At 39.6% G+C, this 21,615-nt stretch overlaps 1 protein-coding gene across 1 annotated transcript; it reads left to right on the forward strand.

Moving 5' to 3' along the window:
• The first annotated feature begins 2,554 nt into the window (after positions 1–2,554).
• man2a2 (mannosidase, alpha, class 2A, member 2) lies at positions 2,555–21,214 on the forward strand. The gene is given in 25 exon segments (XM_032584851.1): positions 2,555–2,716; positions 4,727–5,647; positions 5,978–6,235; positions 7,042–7,186; positions 8,480–8,651; positions 8,864–8,991; positions 9,315–9,488; positions 10,208–10,394; positions 10,840–11,017; positions 11,277–11,479; positions 12,190–12,372; positions 12,488–12,602; positions 12,685–12,755; positions 12,847–13,012; positions 14,536–14,772; positions 15,464–15,586; positions 15,809–15,835; positions 15,837–15,924; positions 16,616–16,749; positions 16,854–16,995; positions 17,276–17,301; positions 17,303–17,410; positions 18,202–18,396; positions 18,502–18,603; positions 19,571–21,214. Coding segments are annotated over 24 exon segments (3,447 nt in total). The 5' UTR covers positions 2,555–2,716; positions 4,727–5,515; the 3' UTR covers positions 19,724–21,214.
• Positions 21,215–21,615: the final 401 nt, after the last annotated feature.

Below are 21,615 nucleotides of genomic sequence, written 5' to 3' on the forward strand. Positions count from 1 at the left end.
AGTCAGTACTTCAAGAGTCACGACACACAGATGTGCCCAGCTTTTCAGATAAAGGAAACTTTGCATTTGTTTTGGACCTCAAAGGTCTAGGATCTTGGAGGACAGCAAATGAAGGCATTGGAATCCAAGATGCTTGATCCAGTGTTGAGATTTTTCAGCCAGTTATGATTTAGGGAAGCCATGTTATTGACTGTGTTGGTTGACAAGTGGCTTGAAGTGGTTTTGGGGCATTATTATGCCTTCTGGGCTCATCTATTTGGAGCCCAGAAGCTATATAATGCCCCATTATATACCTCCATCAGGTGGATAAGACAGATTTGGTGACAAGCTATGGAGATGCTAATATTATTACCCTGTAGTACTTGGCAACTGCCCATAATGCCACAATTAAGATACTTACAGCATTGACCAGGGTATCATATTGGGTGTTGTCAGGAGGAAAATAAGAGACACCAGGCCTAACAATACAAATACGCTGAAGGCCACTGTTACAGGAATCTGGGTTTTCTTAGAAATTCAGCAGTTATACAGGCTGATTGCTACATTGATGTACAGTAGAACTTAATGCAAAGAAATTACTAACTACTGAGTGCATATACTTAAAATATGGACATACTTTTTAATAGGTTGATATATCTGGAAAAACATTTTTTTATTGGTCTTATGTTCTAATCTAATCTTGGGTTTTCATTAGTCGTAAGCCATCATCATCAAAAATGTATTTGTCACACTCATGACAGTAACTGTATATTACCCCCTTTGATGGTAAAAAGCTTCCCAGGATAACAGTGTGGTTATTGCTAAAAAATAATAGTCTCTCTGCTCCAGTAGGGACATAAATGCATCACAGAATGCATTAAACATATCATCAGATCTCATTTACCTTCATAGCACTATTAGGTGATATAATAGTGTTTACTAGTTTGAGCTTTGCAAGGCTACCAGGAATGGTCCTGTTTGGTATTTCTCATAGTCCCCCAGGACCACTCAGTCAGACACTATGTTGTTTGTCCTCTTTTGTCTTGGAGACCAGGTAGTTCCCTGCAGGCGTTACGCTCAGTTACACCTGTTTAGATTCTAACATTACCGTGGCACCTTTGTTAACTGGGCAGCCTAGATAGTCAGTTCATGTTTCCTAGGCTGAACTGTAAGAGGTTGAACATTGCAGATCTGCAGGAGCTCTCTGCTCCTTAGCGACGCCACCAGGGATTCAAGAAGATGATTTTATATATATTTTTTTAAACTTAATCTAAAGCAGCTGGGTAAACATTTGTTTCTTATCAAACATTTGTTTTGCAAGAGATTATGCTGTCATCACTGGTGTGTTCTCTGGGGCCAAACATAATAACACTGTGATACAGCTTCATCACTACACTTTGAATGTTTTTGCACATCATATTAAAAATAATCAGTCCCTTGTGACTGGACTAAAACCAAAAAAAACACAATTTGCTCATGTTTCCCATTCAATCTTCTGACTAATTATTGAAGTGTAATGTTATCTCCTGTTTCTAGAAATTAACCAACAGTCATTAAAACACAACAATCACCTGATAAGGACTATTACGTTTCCCCTTTAGGGGTTGCAGGTGTTGTTTACCTGCGTAGTGGTTCGAAGGAGGAGTCAGACACATGATAAGATTTTCAACATAAAGCTTACAGATAGACCTACAATAGCAATTACAAGAACATTCGTTTTTTTTGTTTCACTTTGTAAACTTTATAACACCAGGTAAAGGTGAGCCTGGTATTAGATTGATTATAATGCTCTTAGTGTCACTATTATGTCACAGTATGTTTGCATGATAATTTTATGTACAGATAATTTGGTTTATTTTATTTTCCACTGTAATTACCCAGGGTTCAACACAACTACAGCAAAAACAAGCGCTGCATATTTTATTACAGATAATGTAGGTTAGCTGTTTAAGTGATGCGCTGGTGTCTGGAGAAAGAGTAATTTTCTCTTTTAGCCAACTAATCTAGCAAAGGACAAACAAAGCTGTAAACAGTCTGTATACCTACTTGAACTTACTTGCTGGCATTTGTACACTGTTACATATTTTTCTGCTGCATATCTATAACATCTACCAGTGGCTATTCATACTGGAGTTGCAAACTGCAATTTGGGAGTTAATAAAAAAATGACTGAAGTGGATCTCAAAAGATTACAAGTTCTATTTTCAAAGTTTAATCTTCAAGTAAACCCAACTAATCACTTTGTTTGGAACTGAACAAGACAATTAAACTAATAAATTGAATGAAAAAGAACTTGACTGGTAACAGGAAGAAGATGTTAAAAAAATTCTGACTTTATTATTATTATTATTATTATTTGGTGGCCCTCTTCCATAAGCTACAATAATAAGTAATTTGACATTTGTACTGTGCTGCTTGTGAGCATATTCGACTGACAATCGTACATTGTAGTTATATATTAATTTACAAACTCCATTCGATTATTCTGAATGTACTGCAGACTCTGAAATCATAAATTTCAACATTAGGACTGACGAGCACAGCAACCAGCTGAGGCTATTGGTCAATCAGCGACGCAGCTCATTTCTTCCCAGAAGCCTTTGTAGCAGCTCAGCGGTGCTAACTGCTAAGCTCAAAATGCTACTTCATTAATCCGTCTGCCTGCAGCGGAAAGCAGAAATCCCGTCGTTGCTGGGCTTCTTCACTCTGCTGGAGTACCGCTGTGTATCGTTAACGGGTAAGCCTGGGTTTCTTCTTATTATTTTTTTTATCTGCAATGAACCACGATCATACGGAAGTGTTGGTTGAGGAGGTTTACATGGAAAGTGAGTTGTTAGCCATAAAAATACCATCAGCTTCTGTTTGTCTAAATGTTAGCAAATTTGTACTTGATGTCGTTTGTTACTTTCGAGACGTCTGTTGGAGAGAAAACGGAGGCAAACGTTTATCAAAATGTAAATGTCATTTTGAAACTTTAAACTACCCGTGTTGGACTCATGAATTGAATTTATTAGCCAGTGTAAATGCTATACTGGTATGTGCAGGGAGCTAGCGCTAGCTTGTTTGGCTGTCACATCTGTCGTTTATAGAAGTGACTTTTAAGTTTGACAGAGGCTGTTCCTTTCACCTTTCAGTTCTGGAGAACTGATTTGGCCCGGATGTTGTCCAAATAAACGCGATTACTGTAGTTGGCTCAAGTTTGAAGCAACTAAGCTTGTCCCAGAATGTTAGCTGAGAGATAGCAGAGTAAGATTAATTCTAGTAAAACATCTACAGAGGTGTCACCTCTCGGTCAGTAGTCGGATGAATACCATTCAGGCGAACAGATGCTAGCTAAACAATATGCGTTATTCTTTGATAACAGTGAACTCCTCTTAGTATTAGGTCGACATTTTTATTTTGCTGTTTGAATACAGGCTGCAGCTCTCTGTTACCTCTGTTTACACATGCATCAAAACCGTTCCTCTTGGATCCTTTTTGGTCCAGATGGTCTAAAAAAAAATATCATCTTCTTCTGGAACGAACGGCCATTTTTGCAGCCAGCCCTAACTAATGGCTGTGCCAAGTTATTATCTCAGTTCCCTGTGGTAATGCTAATATGTTTCCAGCCTATGACGTTGGAGGATTATAATCATGGGTTTACACAAGGAGAAAATATTAAAAACCTAATAGAAGCAATAGAACATTCTCTGTTTTGATGGGTTCTCTGATAAATGGGGCATGAAATTAGGAAAACGGGACATTGCAATTTTGTTGAGTATTGTGTGGCAGTAGAAATTGTTTAACCCATATTTTCCTCACTTCTTGCTTGCTTGTTCATCATCAAGATGTCACCACTATTCTTCCAGAGCTTAATAATCTATAAACATAAAGGCAGTGAAAGTTCACCCAAGTGACCAAATATATTTCTGGCAAGCAGACTTTTAATGCTTGGCACTGTTAAATTAAAAACCTGTTAAACATTGTGTCCAAGCAGTGCGCTGCTATAGTAATGTCATACTTGTTGGAATGGAAATGTGATGCAACATGTTGTGAAGATCTATTTACAGATTTCCCTCAGAATTTGGAGTTTTCCAACTTTTTGTCATCTTGAAATAGTATGCAGAAGAAACCCTAAACACTAATGTTGTATAGATTAATGACACACAGAGTGATATGTATTTAAAACATTAATTTCTTTTACCTTGATGAATATGGCTTCCCCCTAATTATTTATGACTGTGAAAACCTTACACTGGATCTGAAACAACCTAATCTATGTACCTCTGGTGTGTCTGGTTCACAAGCCATGGAGAGCTTGTAAATGACCAAAGTCTTAAGAACTTTTTTACAATCCTGTTGAAGCTGTGATTGGCCTGTTGCTGAAACACTTTTTCTTTTTTTTTCAAACATATTTTTCTTTTGCTCAACTTGCCATCAGTATGGTTGGCTACAGCACTGTGTAAATCACCAACTTCTTTAGCAATGCCTTTTTGTGGTTTGTCCTTATTTTTAAATGTTTGTGAAGTGTTTGCTTCTTCATGGTTGTGAAATTAAAATGTAAAATAAAGTGAACTGTGGATTTTATAAGCTGAAGGCCACAACCACAGAAATGACCAAACATACATACTTGAGAGAAAAAAAAACGAGTTTTTTTTTATATATTGGATGTGACTTTTACATTTTTAGGAAATTTAATTTTCAATAATATTCAAATTTTATGAAAATGCACTTATATTATACCTTCATTTTTGTTCTCTCTCTGCAGCTGAAGAGGACCTTCAAATGTGACGTTGCCTCTGCACAGTGTCTATCCAAGGACAGACACTGATCGTGCTGCCAGAGTCAACATTAATCCACAGAGAGAAGGATAGCGGTTGTATCATTTCAATTCCTGGAGCTGCTTTGGAGTGAAGCTTGAGTTTAAAAAAGGGGAAAAAAGCTGCTGTGACTTTTAGCCAAGTTTTTTTTTTTTTTTTTTTTCTCTTCTCTTTTCCATTTGCACTACTGCTCTGTGTGCAAACTGTAGTGGCAGACGAAGCAAAAGGGCGTTGACTCTGGCTGTGCAGGAGGATTGAAGTTTTCGGTGGGAGTGGGGACTGGACCAAGAGAGCAGGTGTACAGCAACAACAGTCATGCTACAGGGACACTAGTCTCACTATTTGTGCCTCTACTGTGTCGTGTTTTTTCTTTTTTCTTTTCCTGCAATCTCATCGGTTTGGATGGTTGAGCACAAGGGCCACTTTGAAGGAGACCACCAGTGACTGTGGTTCTGGCCAGAGCTGACAGACCTATTGCCAACAATTACTGCTTCAGAAGCTTCTCCACAGCCTCTACTGCAGTAGCCTCCTGTCACTGTGATATTCGGTGTGGTGAGTGGAGGTTGCAGGCATCACAGCTTCTACGCTGGCGTAGATGCTTAGTTTCCATCATTACTTTTTGCACTGAATTCCAGTTCTCTTGGACCTTTTTTGCTGTTGAAAACACTAGATCTAGTCAAGGTCATTTTTTAAATATATCTGAGTCTTGAGGAAACAAAGGACTGCTCCAGAGGAGGATGAAACTGAGGAAACAGGTGACGGTGTGCGGAGGGGCCATATTCTGTGTGGCTGTGTTCTCTCTTTATTTGATGTTGGACCGAGTCCAGCATGACCCTTTAAGGCGACAGAATGGAGGAAACTTTCCACGGGTAAGAATTCCTGCTGTAGCCTGGCTGCATATTTACTTTGAAAACCTAATGAGAGCATTTATTTTTTTGTTTTACAGAAATTGTTTAGTGTGCCAAGCCTAAATTAAACATTTCAACATCTTTTAGGAATGATGTCTAATTATTCAGATTCATTTAAATTGTCCTGTAGAAGCAAGGCTTAAATGGGTTGTAAATACTTCTTATACAGACTCATTAACGTTAAACATACTGCAATAATAAATTACATGTACTTAATTTCTACTGTCAGCCTATGGGTACTGTTAGATTAGGAGTGCACAACTCTTTGGTTTATGGTTATTTTCTCTTTAGAGCCAAATCTCAGTCCTCCAGAATCGGATAGAGCAGCTGGAGCAGCTCCTGGAGGAAAACCACCAAATAATCAGCCACATAAAGGACTCTGTGATGGAGCTCACGGACACAGGAGCTGTGTCTCCCAGCGGCCACCTGCCGTTCAGAAGTGCCAATGGGTCCTGGGTGCTACCGTTTGATGGTCGCCCAGCTTTCCTTGCTGTAAAGCCTCAGGATTGCCAGTTTGCTGTTAGCACCCGTGCTCAAACAGATGTACAGGTAAATATTCCGCTCTTTTAAATAAGACGCCAAAATCAAAATTTTGTGTGCGACTAGTGAATTTCTTTCCATTGTCATCATGTCCTTTGGAGTCTCTCTACTCCTCATTGCAGAGAGGAGTTTCTAAATTTTCCATGGTTGCAACTCGCATTTCTCTCTTGCTCCACCCTTCAATGTATTTTCCTTGAAAATGTTGTACAATTTCGACTTTATTGTCAAATAAAAAAAGGAACTCAATCTGAAGCAAATTTTCTTACTGTTTGTGCTATGGATAAATAAGATGCAGCAGATCAGGGCAATGAGTGTAAAACCAACATGGAATAAATATGTTGATACCCAGGTTGTGCATGCAGATTACAGCAATCCTTTGCAATTAGCATATTGCAAATATTATTATTGCAATAACCATTGAAGTTTAGTCTATTTACCAGCTCTAACATAACAATCAGCCATGCACAGTTGATTTGAAGTAGGTCTTTGGTATGTGTTTTATGAAGTTAGCCAGCTAGGACATGGACAATGCACATCTGGAGGTGCTCTGAAGTTTCTCAGCAGAAAACACAACAGATTAGAGCCATCTTTCTACAGAGCTAATTAAATCCACCCAATTTGTTGGCAGGGGAGTTTTGCCATGTCAGGCAAGTTATTACTGAAGTATAAGGGTGTACTACTGAGGGGCCGCTGCTGTTGTCAAGAAGCTCCATTTAAATATGAAGGAATTTTTATAATTGTCAGTGCCTCCTTATCATTTTCAAATAAACTCAGTTTATTTTGACTGTCAATAATGGGTAAATGTTTTGCTTTAGATGCTGGATGTGTACTCCCTTCTCAAGTTTGACAACCTTGACGGAGGTGTGTGGAAGCAGGGCTTTGACATCACTTATGAACCTGATGAGTGGGACAATGAACCTCTGCAAGTATTTGTGATTCCTCATTCTCACAATGATCCAGGTGAGTTGCACTTTTGAATGTCAAATATTTATTGGAGACTGTTTTTGTAAGCAGAACTTGTCAACAAGGCGTAGAATGGTCTAATTCTCACAGTATAAGGCTGAAGGGGGAAAAATGCTGTGATATAGAAAGATGTAAAACTATGTCATATAACTATTATTGATCTTTGGAGAGTAACACAAGAACAGCAAGACATAGTTGGGGTGTCTGCTCAGGTTGCTATCCTGCAGTCGGTTACTTTACAGACATGTCACTCATTGCTTGCCATTTCTAATTAAGGTTGTGGGTCATTACTCATTTTGTTTTCATATTGAATTTTATTGATTTACTTGTAAGTGAAAATATTTTCAATCAGACCAATCTTCAGCCTTCTTTCAGGAAGCTGACCAGCAGTGTGCAGCATTAGGTGGGGGAGGGGAAGTTCTGATTTACTCTAAGCTCCATACATCTTGAAAAAAAGTCAGACACCTATTCTGATATTTCATTAAAAGGACTTTTAACTGCAGGGAAGGTATGAATTATATTTGCAGTTTTCCTAGACCTAGTGTTACAGCAAAGGTTGACATTAGGTCAACCTTTAAAGGGACTAAATCTCGGGTCAAGTTTGTAAGGAGAAAGTCAAGTCAATTACTTTTGACCTTACCTGAATAGGCCAATAGAATTAGGGATTCATGAATAAATTTGATGCATTTGTCATTATTATTCTCGTCATCATGCTGACATGACTGACGGTTTGGCCCCAAACAATGAAATTAGGATGATATTGCTATTGGAAAACTGTAGCTTGTTAGAGCCATGATTGGCTGAGATTGTATTTAAGACTGACATTTCCATTATACTTGTTTACTCATCCATGATATCTGCTCGCTAACTCGACAGTTATTGATGTGTTGACAGGCTGCAGAGGATTAAGAGTAGGAACAATATTTATTTAAAAATGTAAAGTTTTCTTAACTCCTAGGTGAAGCATTATTTGTACAGAATTTGTGGTACAAATATGTTTCCTGAATATTTGATATTTTATACATAACACTTGAATTGGGCATTTAAAGTGCAAAAAAATAGCTTTTCTTATGAAGCGAGAAGGCTTTCCGAGTGGACCAGCTGCCTTTGAATAAAATATGAGTTTTATTTTTGGTGCTCTGCAGCACTTTTACGTCTGGGTTGTTTGTTCACCTGTCCTTTGTTTTTGTTTCAATTGGCTTGATAATCATGGCAGAAGGGTTGTTTCAGAGAGATGGCTCAGTCTGTGATAAGCCATCTGCGTGTCTCTTTGTCCTAATGTCTTGCTAGGTTGGGTCAAGACTTTTGACAAGTACTTCACAGACCAGACGCAGCATATTTTAAACAACATGGTCGTGAAGCTGGCCGAGGATTCTCGGAGGAAGTTCATCTGGTCAGAGATTTCATTCTTCGCCAAGTGGTGGGAGACTGCAGACGTCTACAAACAGGAGGCCATGCGCAAGTGAGTCACAGCTTTGCGAGTTTTGCCAATTATCTTCAGAATTAGTCGATGCAGACACTCAAAGCCCTCAGCACAGTTCCCTACACAGAGGGTGGTATCTGCTGGCAGATTATGTCAGCTCTATTTATAGCTTGTCATTTGGTTAGTGGGACTCTCTCACATTAGGGCTGGATTATTCTCACCTCGCTCTCCTAATCCTTTCTTTTTAACAGACTGATCCTTGGAGGGCAGCTAGAGATTGTGACAGGAGGCTGGGTGATGACAGATGAAGCCAACGCTCACTACTTTGCTATGATAGATCAGCTCATTGAAGGGCATCAGTGGTTGGAGAGAAATCTGGGTAACACATTTTAGCACTTTCATTTAGATTTTCCAAGATTGATGCTGAAGTCTTTAAGACGCTCCACTCTGAGAAGTTTTAGTAGTTCTGCCTTCACATAGCTGTAAAATATATCACCCCTCGCTGTGCTTGATAGTGAAATTTAGGCCCCGACATCCCACATTTCAGCTGATGTAGCGTCTTGCTCAGCGGGTGATGAAATCATTTCCACCACTTTCAGAGCATCTAGCTGTGGAGTGTGATTTCTTTAAAAAAAAAAAAAAAAAAAGGCATTTCCTTACTTATCCAAGGCATGGAACTAAAATATTTGCTTGCTGCTATAGGTATTACTCCTCAAAGCGGGTGGGCTGTGGACCCCTTCGGTCACAGTGCCACCATGCCCTATCTGCTGAAGAAGGCCAACGTGACCAGCATGCTGATCCAAAGGATCCACTACTCCATTAAAAAACACTTTTCTTCAACCAGAAGTCTGGAGTTTATGTGGCGACAGGCCTGGGGTGAGTGGACCAGTGCCAACGACATCTTAAGATTTTTAGTGCTCCTCTTCAAACTCATTTAAGAATGAGCCAAAACACTTGTTGTAGTATATTAAATAGTGGCTTTTTTTTAAAGTGTATGCTGTAAAGACCTAAACAGAGCTGTTTTTTCCCCCAATTTATTTGTTCCTACTGGAAATATCATCAGTAGAAGATAATGTAAATGTGTTGTTGCCAGTACTCATGGGGGTTCATTTAGCCATTTAATGTTCATCCCCAGACAACACTTACAAATACTAAGCTCCTAAATTTGTATGCAGCAATGCTGGAGGGAAAACTTGCTTTCTGTATCAACCATGTTTTTTTTGGAATGTTGTTAATAGTGAAAGTAATGTGTTTCGCTAAAGTGTTCATACCCATTGAAGTTTCCCACATTTTCTCACATTACAGCTTCAAACTTGAATGTATTGAGGAGAGATTATATGTGGTACATAAACACAATGTCATGGAAGGAAAAAGATGCGTATTTTTTTAACAATTGCAGTAGTCATCCTGTCGGTTTTTTCTACCTTACCTGTGGATCACTTCCTAAAACATATTTTTTTTTTTAAACTTTGCACAATTTTTCTTCCACTTGAGTTTTGCACGAATTTGTTATTGCATCACATAAAATCTGAGTAAAATAAAGTGCTACATTTTAAACTTGTGGTTTGCCTTCTGTTACTTTGTTGCTCTGTCAGACACTGGCTCCAGCACAGACATCTTTTGCCACATGATGCCCTTCTACAGCTATGATGTGCCTCACACCTGCGGTCCTGATCCAAAGATCTGTTGCCAGTTTGACTTCAAGAGATTACCGGGAGGTCGGATCAACTGTCCTTGGAAAGTGCCGCCCAAATCCGTGGTGGAGGCCAATGTTGCAGAAAGGTGAGGATTTGCTTTGTTTATCTTGTAAACACTGTCATAAATTGCTGAGGGGTGTGTAGGACCGTGCAGTGACTGCCACTGAGGCTTTTTAGAGAGCTGTAAATAAGCATTGGATGATAAAGTTGTTTACTGCAACCCAGGTGTTGGTTGGGGTGTCTCCTCTTTATTTGAATACATTTTGCATGGTTTTGGTATTCACCTCCAGCAAGACCCACAGCAGATTTGTCAGTGTAATGTTTTCTGTAATGGCCCCTTAATAAACTCTACTTGAACTCGTGCCAGTGACAACAGCCAAGGAGAAGGAATAAACTGCAGGAGGTGGAAACTGAGCTCTTATCGCTCTGGAGCCATATTATCCAGCTTTCAGAGGATGCGCTTGTTCAGAACATGAAAACTCCGTTTTCATTTTCCTCTCTCATCATGCGCCTCTTTTTTTCATTCACAGAGCAGAGTTGCTTCTGGATCAGTACCGTAAAAAGTCTAAACTCTACCGCAGCAAGGTGCTTCTGGTTCCATTAGGAGACGACTTTCGCTACGATAAGGCTCTGGAGTGGGATCAGCAGTACATCAATTACCAGAAGCTGTTTGATTACATGAACTCGCACCCTGAGCTGCACGTTCAGGTGAGGGAAGGCTTTATCAGGTGTCTCAAATTACCTCACCGAAGGTGGGCTTTTTTTTTTCTTCACCTTTATGCATGAAGTGTATTTCAGTGAATGACTAAATTATACAGCTGTACATTAACTCGCAGCCTGAACAAAGAAGCTGTCAAGACTTGATGCTCCAGATAAAACCCCCACACATTATAATAATGAAAGACTTCTTTTGTGTAGCTTTCTTAGAGTAGGATTTTATTCTTGTCATGTTGTCTCCCTCCTCCAGGCTCAGTTTGGGACCCTCACAGACTACTTCAATGCTGTGTACAAAGCCTACGGAGTGCCTCAGGGATCCAGACCTGGTGACTTTCCTGTCCTCAGTGGGGATTTCTTTGCCTACGCAGACCGTGAGGACCACTACTGGACAGGCTATTACACTTCCAGACCCTTTTACAAAAGCTTGGACCGTGTGATTGAATCACATCTGAGGTGAGGGAGATTTTCTGTTTACTAAGTTACGTTAATTAACAATAATTACAAGGTTTTTATGAGGTTGGGAAAAAGTGATGCAGTGTTATATTAGGTATTTACCAGATGGATGTTGAATATACATTTCCCCCCAGACTTTGTGCCTTATCCCATTGTCTAAATAAAGGTTGTAGCTGTCCATCCGTTTAACCAGTCATTCATCCTTCCATATCCCTGTCTGCTCATCTTGCCTTCTGAACTTCTGTTTATCATCCATTTGTCTCTTATCTCTTTTGTCCACCATCTGTTCATCCATCCACATTCCTTCCATTCATCCCTTTTTTATGTCCATCCATCTGGCAATCTGTCCATCATCCACCAATTTCATCTTTTCATCCCTTTGTTCGTCCATCCATTACCCTCTCTCTGCAGTCTCTCTGACCACTGTGGAAAAATCTTACTTCATAAAATTCTTGCATTTGGACTTAAAAAAAAAAAAGACTGAAAAAACTGGAAATGTGTGTGGTATTGCTATGAAAAAAAGTTTATGAACTTTGTAACTGATCTTTATTTTACTACTTTTAGTTTAGACCATTTCTTTCATCAAATGGTTGCTAAAAATATTCCACTAAATTGTAAGTGGTGTTAGCATGACCCACTTATGTCAACATGACTGAAGCTCAACAAAGATTAATCTTTTTCTGTTGCAACTACTCTGTTGCTTTTTTTAGAGGGGCAGAGATTCTCTACAGCCTGGCAGTAGCAAACGCTCGGCATGCTGGGATGGAGGGTCGCTATCCAGTGACTGACTACGCCCTGCTGGTAGATGCAAGGCGGTCAGTCGGCCTCTTCCAGCATCACGATGCGATCACTGGCACCGCTAAGGAGAATGTTGTCATTGACTACGGTACCAAGTAAGATCATAAGGGGTAGAGGAAGATATATGTATATATATATTTTTTCTCCCAGTTAGTATGAAAACATGCATTTTATTTAGTTATGTTCCCCATCTTCCTCCCCTGTCCCTAGATTACTACGTGCACTCATCGGCCTGAAGAGAGTTATTATCAATGCTGCTCATTTCCTGGTGATGAAGAACAAAGAGTTTTATCGTTTTTACCAGACCGAGCCCTTCCTGGAGACGGTGAGAGGAAACAGGGACTGACATATCATATCAGAATCCTGCATACACTTAGTATTCTGAATGCCTTATTTCACTTCTTTAGGATGACAGACGTGCGACTCAGGACTCTCTGCCTCAGCGCACTTTAATTGAGCTGGACCCAGCTGGACCAAGGTAAAACGTTCATCCCTCACATCTGTTTTTTTTTTTTTTTTTGTTTCTTCCATCCTTCACGTTTGATCATGTTTTTATTTCTCTCTACCAGATACCTGGTTCTGTTCAACCCCATTGAACAGGAGCGTCTCTGCGCTGTCACCGTGTTGGTGAACACGGTCAGGGTGCGGGTGCTTACTGAAGACGGACAGACTCTCCCTGTACAGCTGAGCGCTCAGTGGAGCTCTGCTACTCAAATGAGTGCCGAGGTATTCGAGGTAAGATGAATAATTGATTGACTGGTCTGAAAAGTGAGGGGAAAAAACTTTAAAGAGTGAAAGTTTATGGGAATGAATCGGTATTTACAATAAAATATTGAACATGAAGTTATAATTTTCACATTTTCTTGTGCTGACCATAACTTTTGAGGACAGATGGCTCTTTGACCTTGAATGTTTGTTTGATCTTCTCCCAGTTTTCATGTTTTTGTGAAGGATCTTAGAGCACGGAGACAGTTTAATTAAACAAGACATGTCATTTATCCCTGCAAACTGATGCCTTGTGATCTCCATTTTAGTTAGTTGATATTTTGAACGAGTCGTGCTCAGCTGACGTCTTACCATCGTTCCTGGCAAACAGGAGTGAAACAACTTTCAGAACAAGATTTATTAACATCACCTGGGAATATTAAAAAGATTGACTTTGAGCTGTGAGTGTAGCAAAAAGCAACATATCAACCTACTTAAACTCTGACAGTGTCTGGTTAAATAAACTGGAGGAAGATAAGAGACTGTCATCTCGTGTTATTATGATGCTGATTGTCAGTTTGTGTATCTTTTTTTTTTTTCTATTTGTTTTTTATCGCCCTGCAAGGGGTCTTTTTGTGGGCTCAAGTGTCCCTTTTTCAAAGTAGGCTGACAGGAAAGGGGGAAGGAGAAGGGAAAGACATGCGGTAAACGTCGTCGAGTCCGGGAGTCGAACCCGCGACAGCTGCGTCGAGGCCACGTTGCCTCTGAATGTGGGTCGCGCTAACCCCTCCGCCACCACGGCACGCCCGTGTGTATCTTTTTAAATGAAATGGACTGTTCAAAAATTAACCTCCAGAGTATTAAACAGGATTTTTTGGATTGGCTGAGCCTGCCTGGTTTAGCTCCAGGTTCTTTTAATCTGACCAACAAACGGTTCCAGTAGAAGTTCTAGTAAAGTTTAACAAACTAGATGTTTGTAAAGGTAGGACTGAAAAGAAATGAGAGAAAACAATGTTTCATTGCATTTAAGGTTCTCAATTCTGCTTCAGTTTAGTTTCCAGTATTTTTTATTTTTTTAGTAGTAGTATAAAAAAAAAAGCTTCTGCTTTAGTGTAAAGCCCAAACTGAACACTTTCTAGATTGATTTATGTGCATGTCATAATGCACTGAATCTATTTTTAATTTTTTATTTTACAACCAGAATAAAGGTTTCAGATCATAAACTGTGCTTTAGAGAAATTTAACCATGAATCAGTTGAAAAACCAAAGCAGCACAAAGGTTCCTACCTACCAAGCTGCCAAATCAGAAGCCAACTTAAATATTTCATGCAGATAATAAACTGACTATAGTACGATTGCTTTGGTCGCCAGGTAGAATTTTTATTTTTTATTTTTTTTATTAAGTGAACTTCAGGTATGAAAATCCCCATAGTTAGCACCTCATGGTTTATACTTGACATCCACATTAATAAAGTCAAATGAAGCCAGGAATGTTTGTCTTTCTCCAATATGGCTGGATATTAAAACTTTTAACTTGTCTTCAATCTGTCCAGGCAACATTCATGGTCCGCCTACCTCCCCTCGGTCTGGCTGTTTTTCATCTTTACGACTCGGCCGATTCACCCATGATGATTCGCTCAGACACTCTGCTCAGGCTGTCAGGGCGCAGCGTCTCTGCTCGGGCTCTGGACCCTCTTCCTGTCCGCTCTCAGCCGGCTGACGCTCAGACCTTTTACATCAGCACGCAGACTCTGACTCTTGGTTTCTCTGGAACCACCGGCCTGCTGGAGGTTTGTGTTTTTCCTGCTTCTGTTGACTTTAAATCTGTTAAAGATTTACTACCATAATTTCTGGACTATGAGCAGGTGCTTTTTTTAAATGCATTTTTATTTATATATCCACACTTTGAATAGTGTGATGTGCTTAATATTCAGCTTTTTACTAAAGTGATTCAAAGACAATACTGCTGCATGAACTAGGTGAAGTGACAAGATTTGCTGAATTTTTATTCTTTTTTGCAAGCATTTCAATGACGTATAACAGTTTAAAAGTCTGTTTACTCATTTTTAGTTAGTTAGCTTCAATCCTCAGTTGCATCTAAAAAACATCATCTGGCAAATAAAATATTTGTTTAGGATCTAGGTGCGCCCACTTTAACAGTCACACACAGATGTATGTACAGGATGTTTTGACCATTTAAATTTTTTGTTAGCAATTTTGTTAATAAATGGGAGGGAAAAAGTGAAATAATTTATAATAAAACATTTTTAAACAACCTCAAAGGCAAGTAAGTCGAGGCGTGCACAACATAGACACCCACAGCTTATAGACAAGGTTGACAAAATGTATTTTTTTGTTTCGTTTTTTTATTTTCAAAGATATAGTATATAAATACTTGAGACCTTTATGTATGAAAGAATCAATCTTTCATCTGCTTTCTTCATTTTTGCTTTGCCTCAGTTTGTCATTTTTCATCTGCAGAGTGTCAAGCGTAAGGATGATCCACAAGAGGTTAAGATTCAAATGCAGTTCATGATCTACGGCACTCGTCCTTCGAAAGACAAAAGTGGCGCTTACCTCTTCCTGCCGGATGGAAAACCAAAGGTATCCTTGTGGTTGTATCTCACGTGTTGACTTGCCTCTCGAAAGACTTTGATGGAGTCTCCCATGGATATCATCTCATTTTATCCTGCTGGGTAGCTCAGGGCAGGAATGGGGGCAGTACTGGATTTAAGAAACAAACCATACAGGCACAGCCCTGCACTATTTGATTGCCTGTCGTGTCTCATTTTTAGCACATCTTGTCTGACTGCTCTTTGTTTCTAGCCCTACAACCAGAAAGAACCTCCTGCAGGTGCGTGTTGTCGAAGGGCCTCTTTTCTCTGAAGTGGTGGCACAATACCAGCACTTTCAGCAGACTGTTCGCATACACAACGTGCCAGGTAATAAACACAGAGATCGACTTAATAGATACAGCTCAGATTATTCTATTCAATTTTTTTTGGCTCATTTTACACCATCTGGTGCAACGTGAGCCAGAATGTAGAGTGAAATACCAGTTTTATTGTCTTCTGCCAGCTAACTGTTGGCAGTATTTTTTTTAATAATTTAAGAAGTTTTTATATGGGTACATATCAGCAAGCTAGAATTTTAAAACACCTTTTTAAAATTCAGTTCAAAAGTGAAGCTTATGTGATGATGCTTAACTAATAAAAAAAACTTAAATTGCTCATAAATTAGATTACAACAGAAAACCCATTAAAAATGTTTAGCAGTGCAGGTCGTACCCCCAAAACTTTGCTTCCCAATTAAGGTTGTAGCTTGTGTGCTGTGACACTTTTTCCTTTCTCTCAACTTTACAACTTGCTCAGAAGCCTCTGAACAGCACGCTAATGTGACATCTTATTATATTTGCAGTGTGATTTTATTTTATTTTTTTGTAATTAATCTGAGATTGACTTTTTTAAATTAAATTGCTGACATTTACTTTTCAAGTGATATTTTTTATTATTTTTTTAAATTTATTATTATTATTATTTTTTTTTATTGACTGGTGTAAGAGGAAATCCAGATCCCATGTGTGTGTTTTACTCCTGGTATTAGTTTAGTTCTGCGTTGTGATGCTGTTTGCAGGGGTGGATGGTTTATCTGTAGACATCACTATATTAGTGGACATCCGGGATCAGACCAATAAGGAGCTGTCAATGCGGCTGGTCACCAACATCCAAAATGGAGACGTCTTCTACACAGACCTCAACGGTTACCAGGTCAGTTGCATTCTGCGGTTAGAAACGGAAAGATAAAACAGAGCGACTTACTTGACAAAGCTTAGGAGCACAACATGCTCTGATTTATTTATTGTTTTTAATAGATCCAGCCCCGTCGATTCTACCAAAAGCTTCCTTTGCAAGGCAACTTTTACCCAATGTCCAGCCAGGCATACATCCAGGACAGTCATCACCGCCTCACGCTGCACACGGCTCAGGCTTTGGGCATCTCCAGTCTAGACAGCGGTTTGTGTCACATTTATAGCCATTTAATGTTTCTCATTTCAAGATTAAATGGAAGTCTCAAAAGCATGCAGTATTTGTCTGTTTAGATCTCTCAGCTTTCCTTCTTATCTCCCTCCCAAGAGTTACTCAAAGAGAAAAGCAACTCGTACTCTGATATTGTAAACTGAGCGGTTTGTAAATGATGGACCATTCAAATAGTTTGCACTTATCGACTGATGCCTCTTAGTTCATTATAGGGACTTGGCTGTAAAGCTGTTGCCTTCGTTTGCCCTCTCCTTAGGTCAGCTGGAAGTGATTATGGACCGGACGGCTGATGCAGGATGATAATCGAGGGCTGGGTCAGGGTCTCAAAGACAACAAGAAGACAGCGAATCGTTTCCGCTTGCTACTGGAGAGAAGATCAATTGATAACAAGGTCAGTATCACAATTTTTTTGCTACAAAAAATCTGTTAAAATTCCAGTTAATCACATCCGTATCAGGGTTGAATGACTTTCTTCAAAGTGTTTTAATCCACCGCAGATTTACTCTGCATTCTTTTACCGTACAAACCTTTCTCCATTCTTTTAGTTCCACCCCCACTACTCATTACCTCTCCATCTGTCTTTTTTTGCCATCCTCTTCACTTGCTAATTTTGTTTTCCCTCTCTGCTTTTTTTCCACTCCATTACCCTCAGCATGATGGCTTCCTTGCCAAACTCTCATCTTTGTTGCGCTATTTCTTCTCTCAAATCCCGAGCGGCGGCGGCGTTCGCGAGGTAACGTTGCCAAGGCAACAGCGAGGATGCTTTTAAACGTGGATCATAGCCGTAGTCGTAGCTCCAGCTGAATCTCGTTGCCTCCTTCCACCTCGTAGCTGTAGTTAAACTTCATTATGACAGAGCGGTGAGAGAAAGTAATGAGGTGATTTGTGATGTAAATGTATTCAAATGAGCAGAGGACAGAGGACTTTGGTTGTAGTTCCATCATCCTGCTGCTCATGTTGCAGTACATCACATCCTGAAACACCTCAATACTCTTAAATTCCAAATTTGACATCACGAAGGTGTGATTTGTGCTGCGTGTGTCAGGACTAGAATTAGAACCGTTCCTCCTCAGACATTGATTACATCTTGTTCCTCATGTAATGGCACAGACGAATCTCTAGAGGCGAGTCATCAGCGTCGTAATGATCACACTGTCATTTAAACCTTCCCGCGTCCTCTAGATGATGGACAGCGCAACAACGAGCTTCCCGTCTATGGTCAGCCACGCCACCAGCTCCCTGCTCAACCACGAGGTCCTGGCGTTGCCTGTTCTACCGAAAAGACGCGGCATCCCTCCTCTTCAGACGTTCGCCCCGCTCAAGTCTGTCATTCCCTGCGATGTCCACCTGCTCAACCTGCGCAGCATCCAGACACAGGTCAGGTGGAAGGGGTGGCCGAGTCTTTTGGCTTTAAATGTTCTGTGCAGTTTTTTTTGTTTTTTTAAAAGTTTCTGTGTTTATGTTTGCAGAAGGATCCCTGAGTCTCCATCTCCCTACACCGCCTTGCTCTTACACCGCCTGGCTACTGACTGTGGATTTGAGGGTCAAAACCTCGGCTACAACTGCAGCACGACGCAGGGACGGGTAACTGTTTTAATACAAACTTGTTAAACCTCAACTGAAGTGTTTCGAATTGACTCATCCGGTAGTTTTTGTCCCACACCAAGGAAACAATTCAAAGGTCTATTCATCCAAGCTGTTTAAGATCTAGCTTTTATGATGAGTTTTCATTTAACATATAAACTAGAGTTTCACTAAAAGCTGCTTGCTTGCTGCAAAATGGAGTTGCTTCTCTACAACTTGCTGATGGGACTTTTAATCAAATAGAAATATTGGTGTGTGTATCTATTTGAGCCAATAAATGTATATAAATATATACTGCTTTAATTTAAGAAAATGTACAACATATTCAAACTTGTGCTTGTAGATCTTGTTTTTTTAAGAATTTATCAGTCATTTTGTGTTAAATTATTCCAGCCTAAAAAAAAGTAAGAGTCAGATAAATCAAAATAACCACATGACATTGGTTCAGAGCAGCATCTATGAGATTATTCCATTTATGAATAATTTCTCTCATTTTAGAAGGGGACTGGATTTCAGATTATAGTCAATTTGCTGGTCTATATACATTTATTACATGTTTGTCCATCCTTTTTAAAAGGGACATTTTTATCAATATTTATTTTGTTTCCCCCCAAACAATGTTGGCTCTCTAGCGGACCTCCCAGTTTTTTAATGGCTGTTCAGATGCATTTGTCAACCCACATATTTCTATTTTTATGACCTAAATGTGCGAAAGCTTTTACTGAAGTGCTTGTAAACCTGCTGCTACTCTGACACATCACTTTGGGGTTTATCGCTTCAAACAATTTAGTTTCTGCTTCAGACACATGAACAGAGAGATGGAGGGTTTGGATCCAGATATTTCTGCTGATACTGTAACCAACTATCCACCATGAGCTAATTTAACCAACAAGGGGATGTTGCCTCTTCCACACACAGTTTCTGTCCAAATTCTAACCTGATTGTTCTGCTTTTGTTCTCTCTGCAGCTTAGTGTGTCAAATCTTTTCAAGAATGTGGACCTGCAGCTGCTGCAGCCCATGTCCCTGACTCTGATGCATTCCAGCATGCCTTTGGCCAACGACTCCATCATCACTCTGGAGCCCATGGAGATCTCTGCCTTCAAGCTCAAGCTGCGCTAAGAGCCGTAAATGCACATCGGACTAGCGACATCAAGAACCAGGGTCTGGGTTTCCCTGCATTGTTGAGCTGAACTCGGAGAAACAGGGTCCGCTGCAGTGGGGCTGACTGAACTGCAGGGGGCAGGCATCAGCAGCTGCTGCTGTAGCTTCTGAGGAGACGCAGCAGAACTTGAGGTGAATTTGAAGTCGCTCCATATCTGGGAAAGACTGCTAGTATTTCTCATCAGTCAAAGCTGAGTCTGCAATCAGATATGAAAACACTTTCTTTTCTGCTTTGTAAGTTTTGTTTGTTTTTTTTTGTGTTTTTTTTCTATCTTCTCGTGGACTCAACTACTGAATGTAAATATCCCAAATGACTGGAGGGGGCCGGGAATGGTGACGCATCTGAGTGCAATTTTCAGAGCTTTATTTCGTGTCTGGGTTTATGATTTCTTTTCCTTTTTTTTTTTTTTTTTCAAATCTGGGAGAAAATCGATCACCAACATATCATTTTGTACCACTCAGTCTAATGTAGTCCTTTTTTTGCAGGAAACAGAATGTGTGGTCCTTGTCGTAAGGCCTGAGCTGCGAATCCTAAGCTGTGTTTCCATGATTGCCCACTGTTCTCATCATTCGCAGAGAATGACTCCTCCCCTCCGCTCCTCACATTGTGCTTGTAGATAGTCCACAGATTCCTCTCTCCCTCTTCGCAGATGAGAAAAGTGTGCAGGGTTCCTGCTTGTGTCCATCATTCTCCCGCTTGTAGCAAACCATATGCAGTAGATTAGGCGAAAGACTATACCTCATGTATACCAAACAGCAGATATATTGGTATTTATGTCTGAGCATATTAATGTGAATACTTGAGGTTGATTGTTTTTGGGGTGGGGGTATACTCTATCAGGGACCAGTCAATACTTTGGGTGTCATTTATTAATATCAATTTGCATCAGAGGGCCATATTGCAAAAATGAAGTACGCATCCCTTCATTCCAGAAATGAAGAATCTAGCTTTTGAAAATGACACACAAAAAAAACCTCCTGCTTCTTGTGGTACAGGGAGTTTCTTTGTCCTCCTTTTGGGTCATATAGTCATTAAAAAGGAACAACCCTTCAGACCGTTGGGGCTTTGACTGTGACTGCGATCAGATACCGTTTTTTTTTTTGGTTTTTTTTGGACAAATATCATTAGTTTATACGGGAAATCACTCTTTCCAAAAATCTCTATATCTGAGCTGGGTGCTTTTTATTTTTGATGCTTAATTCATTAAAATAAATCAAATTCCAATCTTACCACAAATGTGTAATTTTCTTCCTGATGAGTCGCAGCTCATATGCCCCAATGTGACCATAAAACCGTGTCTACACTTCTTTATGTAACATGCATACTTCATCGTTTCGTTCTTTTTTTAATTTTTTTTTTTTTTATAAACAAATCGGATTTCTCGACTAAGATCACAATGTGTCAGAATGTCATAAGGATATTGAACACAGTAAAAGTCTGTATGAAAACATTGTTTTTCCTTATGTTTTAAACCACTGTTCTTCATCTGCTCCATAACAGATCAAAATAATTATTTAATAGTTAATGCAAAGTTTCTGCTGGGATCATAGTCATGTTGTCTAGGCTTCTTTTTTTTTTTTGCTCTAAAACTCTTTAAGAAGCCTAAATTTTCCATGACAGGATATTACCTTTTTAATTAGTTAAAAAAAAATTATTTGTACAACTTATGTTAAACCCTGTAAATTTAAAAAAAGGGCTTGCCTGATTTTTCTTCAGGTTCTGACAGAAGACAAATCTGTCCTTTAGCTTCATAGCCAGTCACAGTAGGCTATCAAACTCACTGTGACTGAAGGTGTTGAACTCAGGTAACCTATAAATGGAAAAGCACTGAGCTTACACAGCAGAACTA

Source organism: Xiphophorus hellerii, chromosome 2, assembly GCF_003331165.1.
Source record: "Xiphophorus hellerii strain 12219 chromosome 2, Xiphophorus_hellerii-4.1, whole genome shotgun sequence".
NCBI lineage: Eukaryota > Metazoa > Chordata > Actinopteri > Cyprinodontiformes > Poeciliidae > Xiphophorus > Xiphophorus hellerii.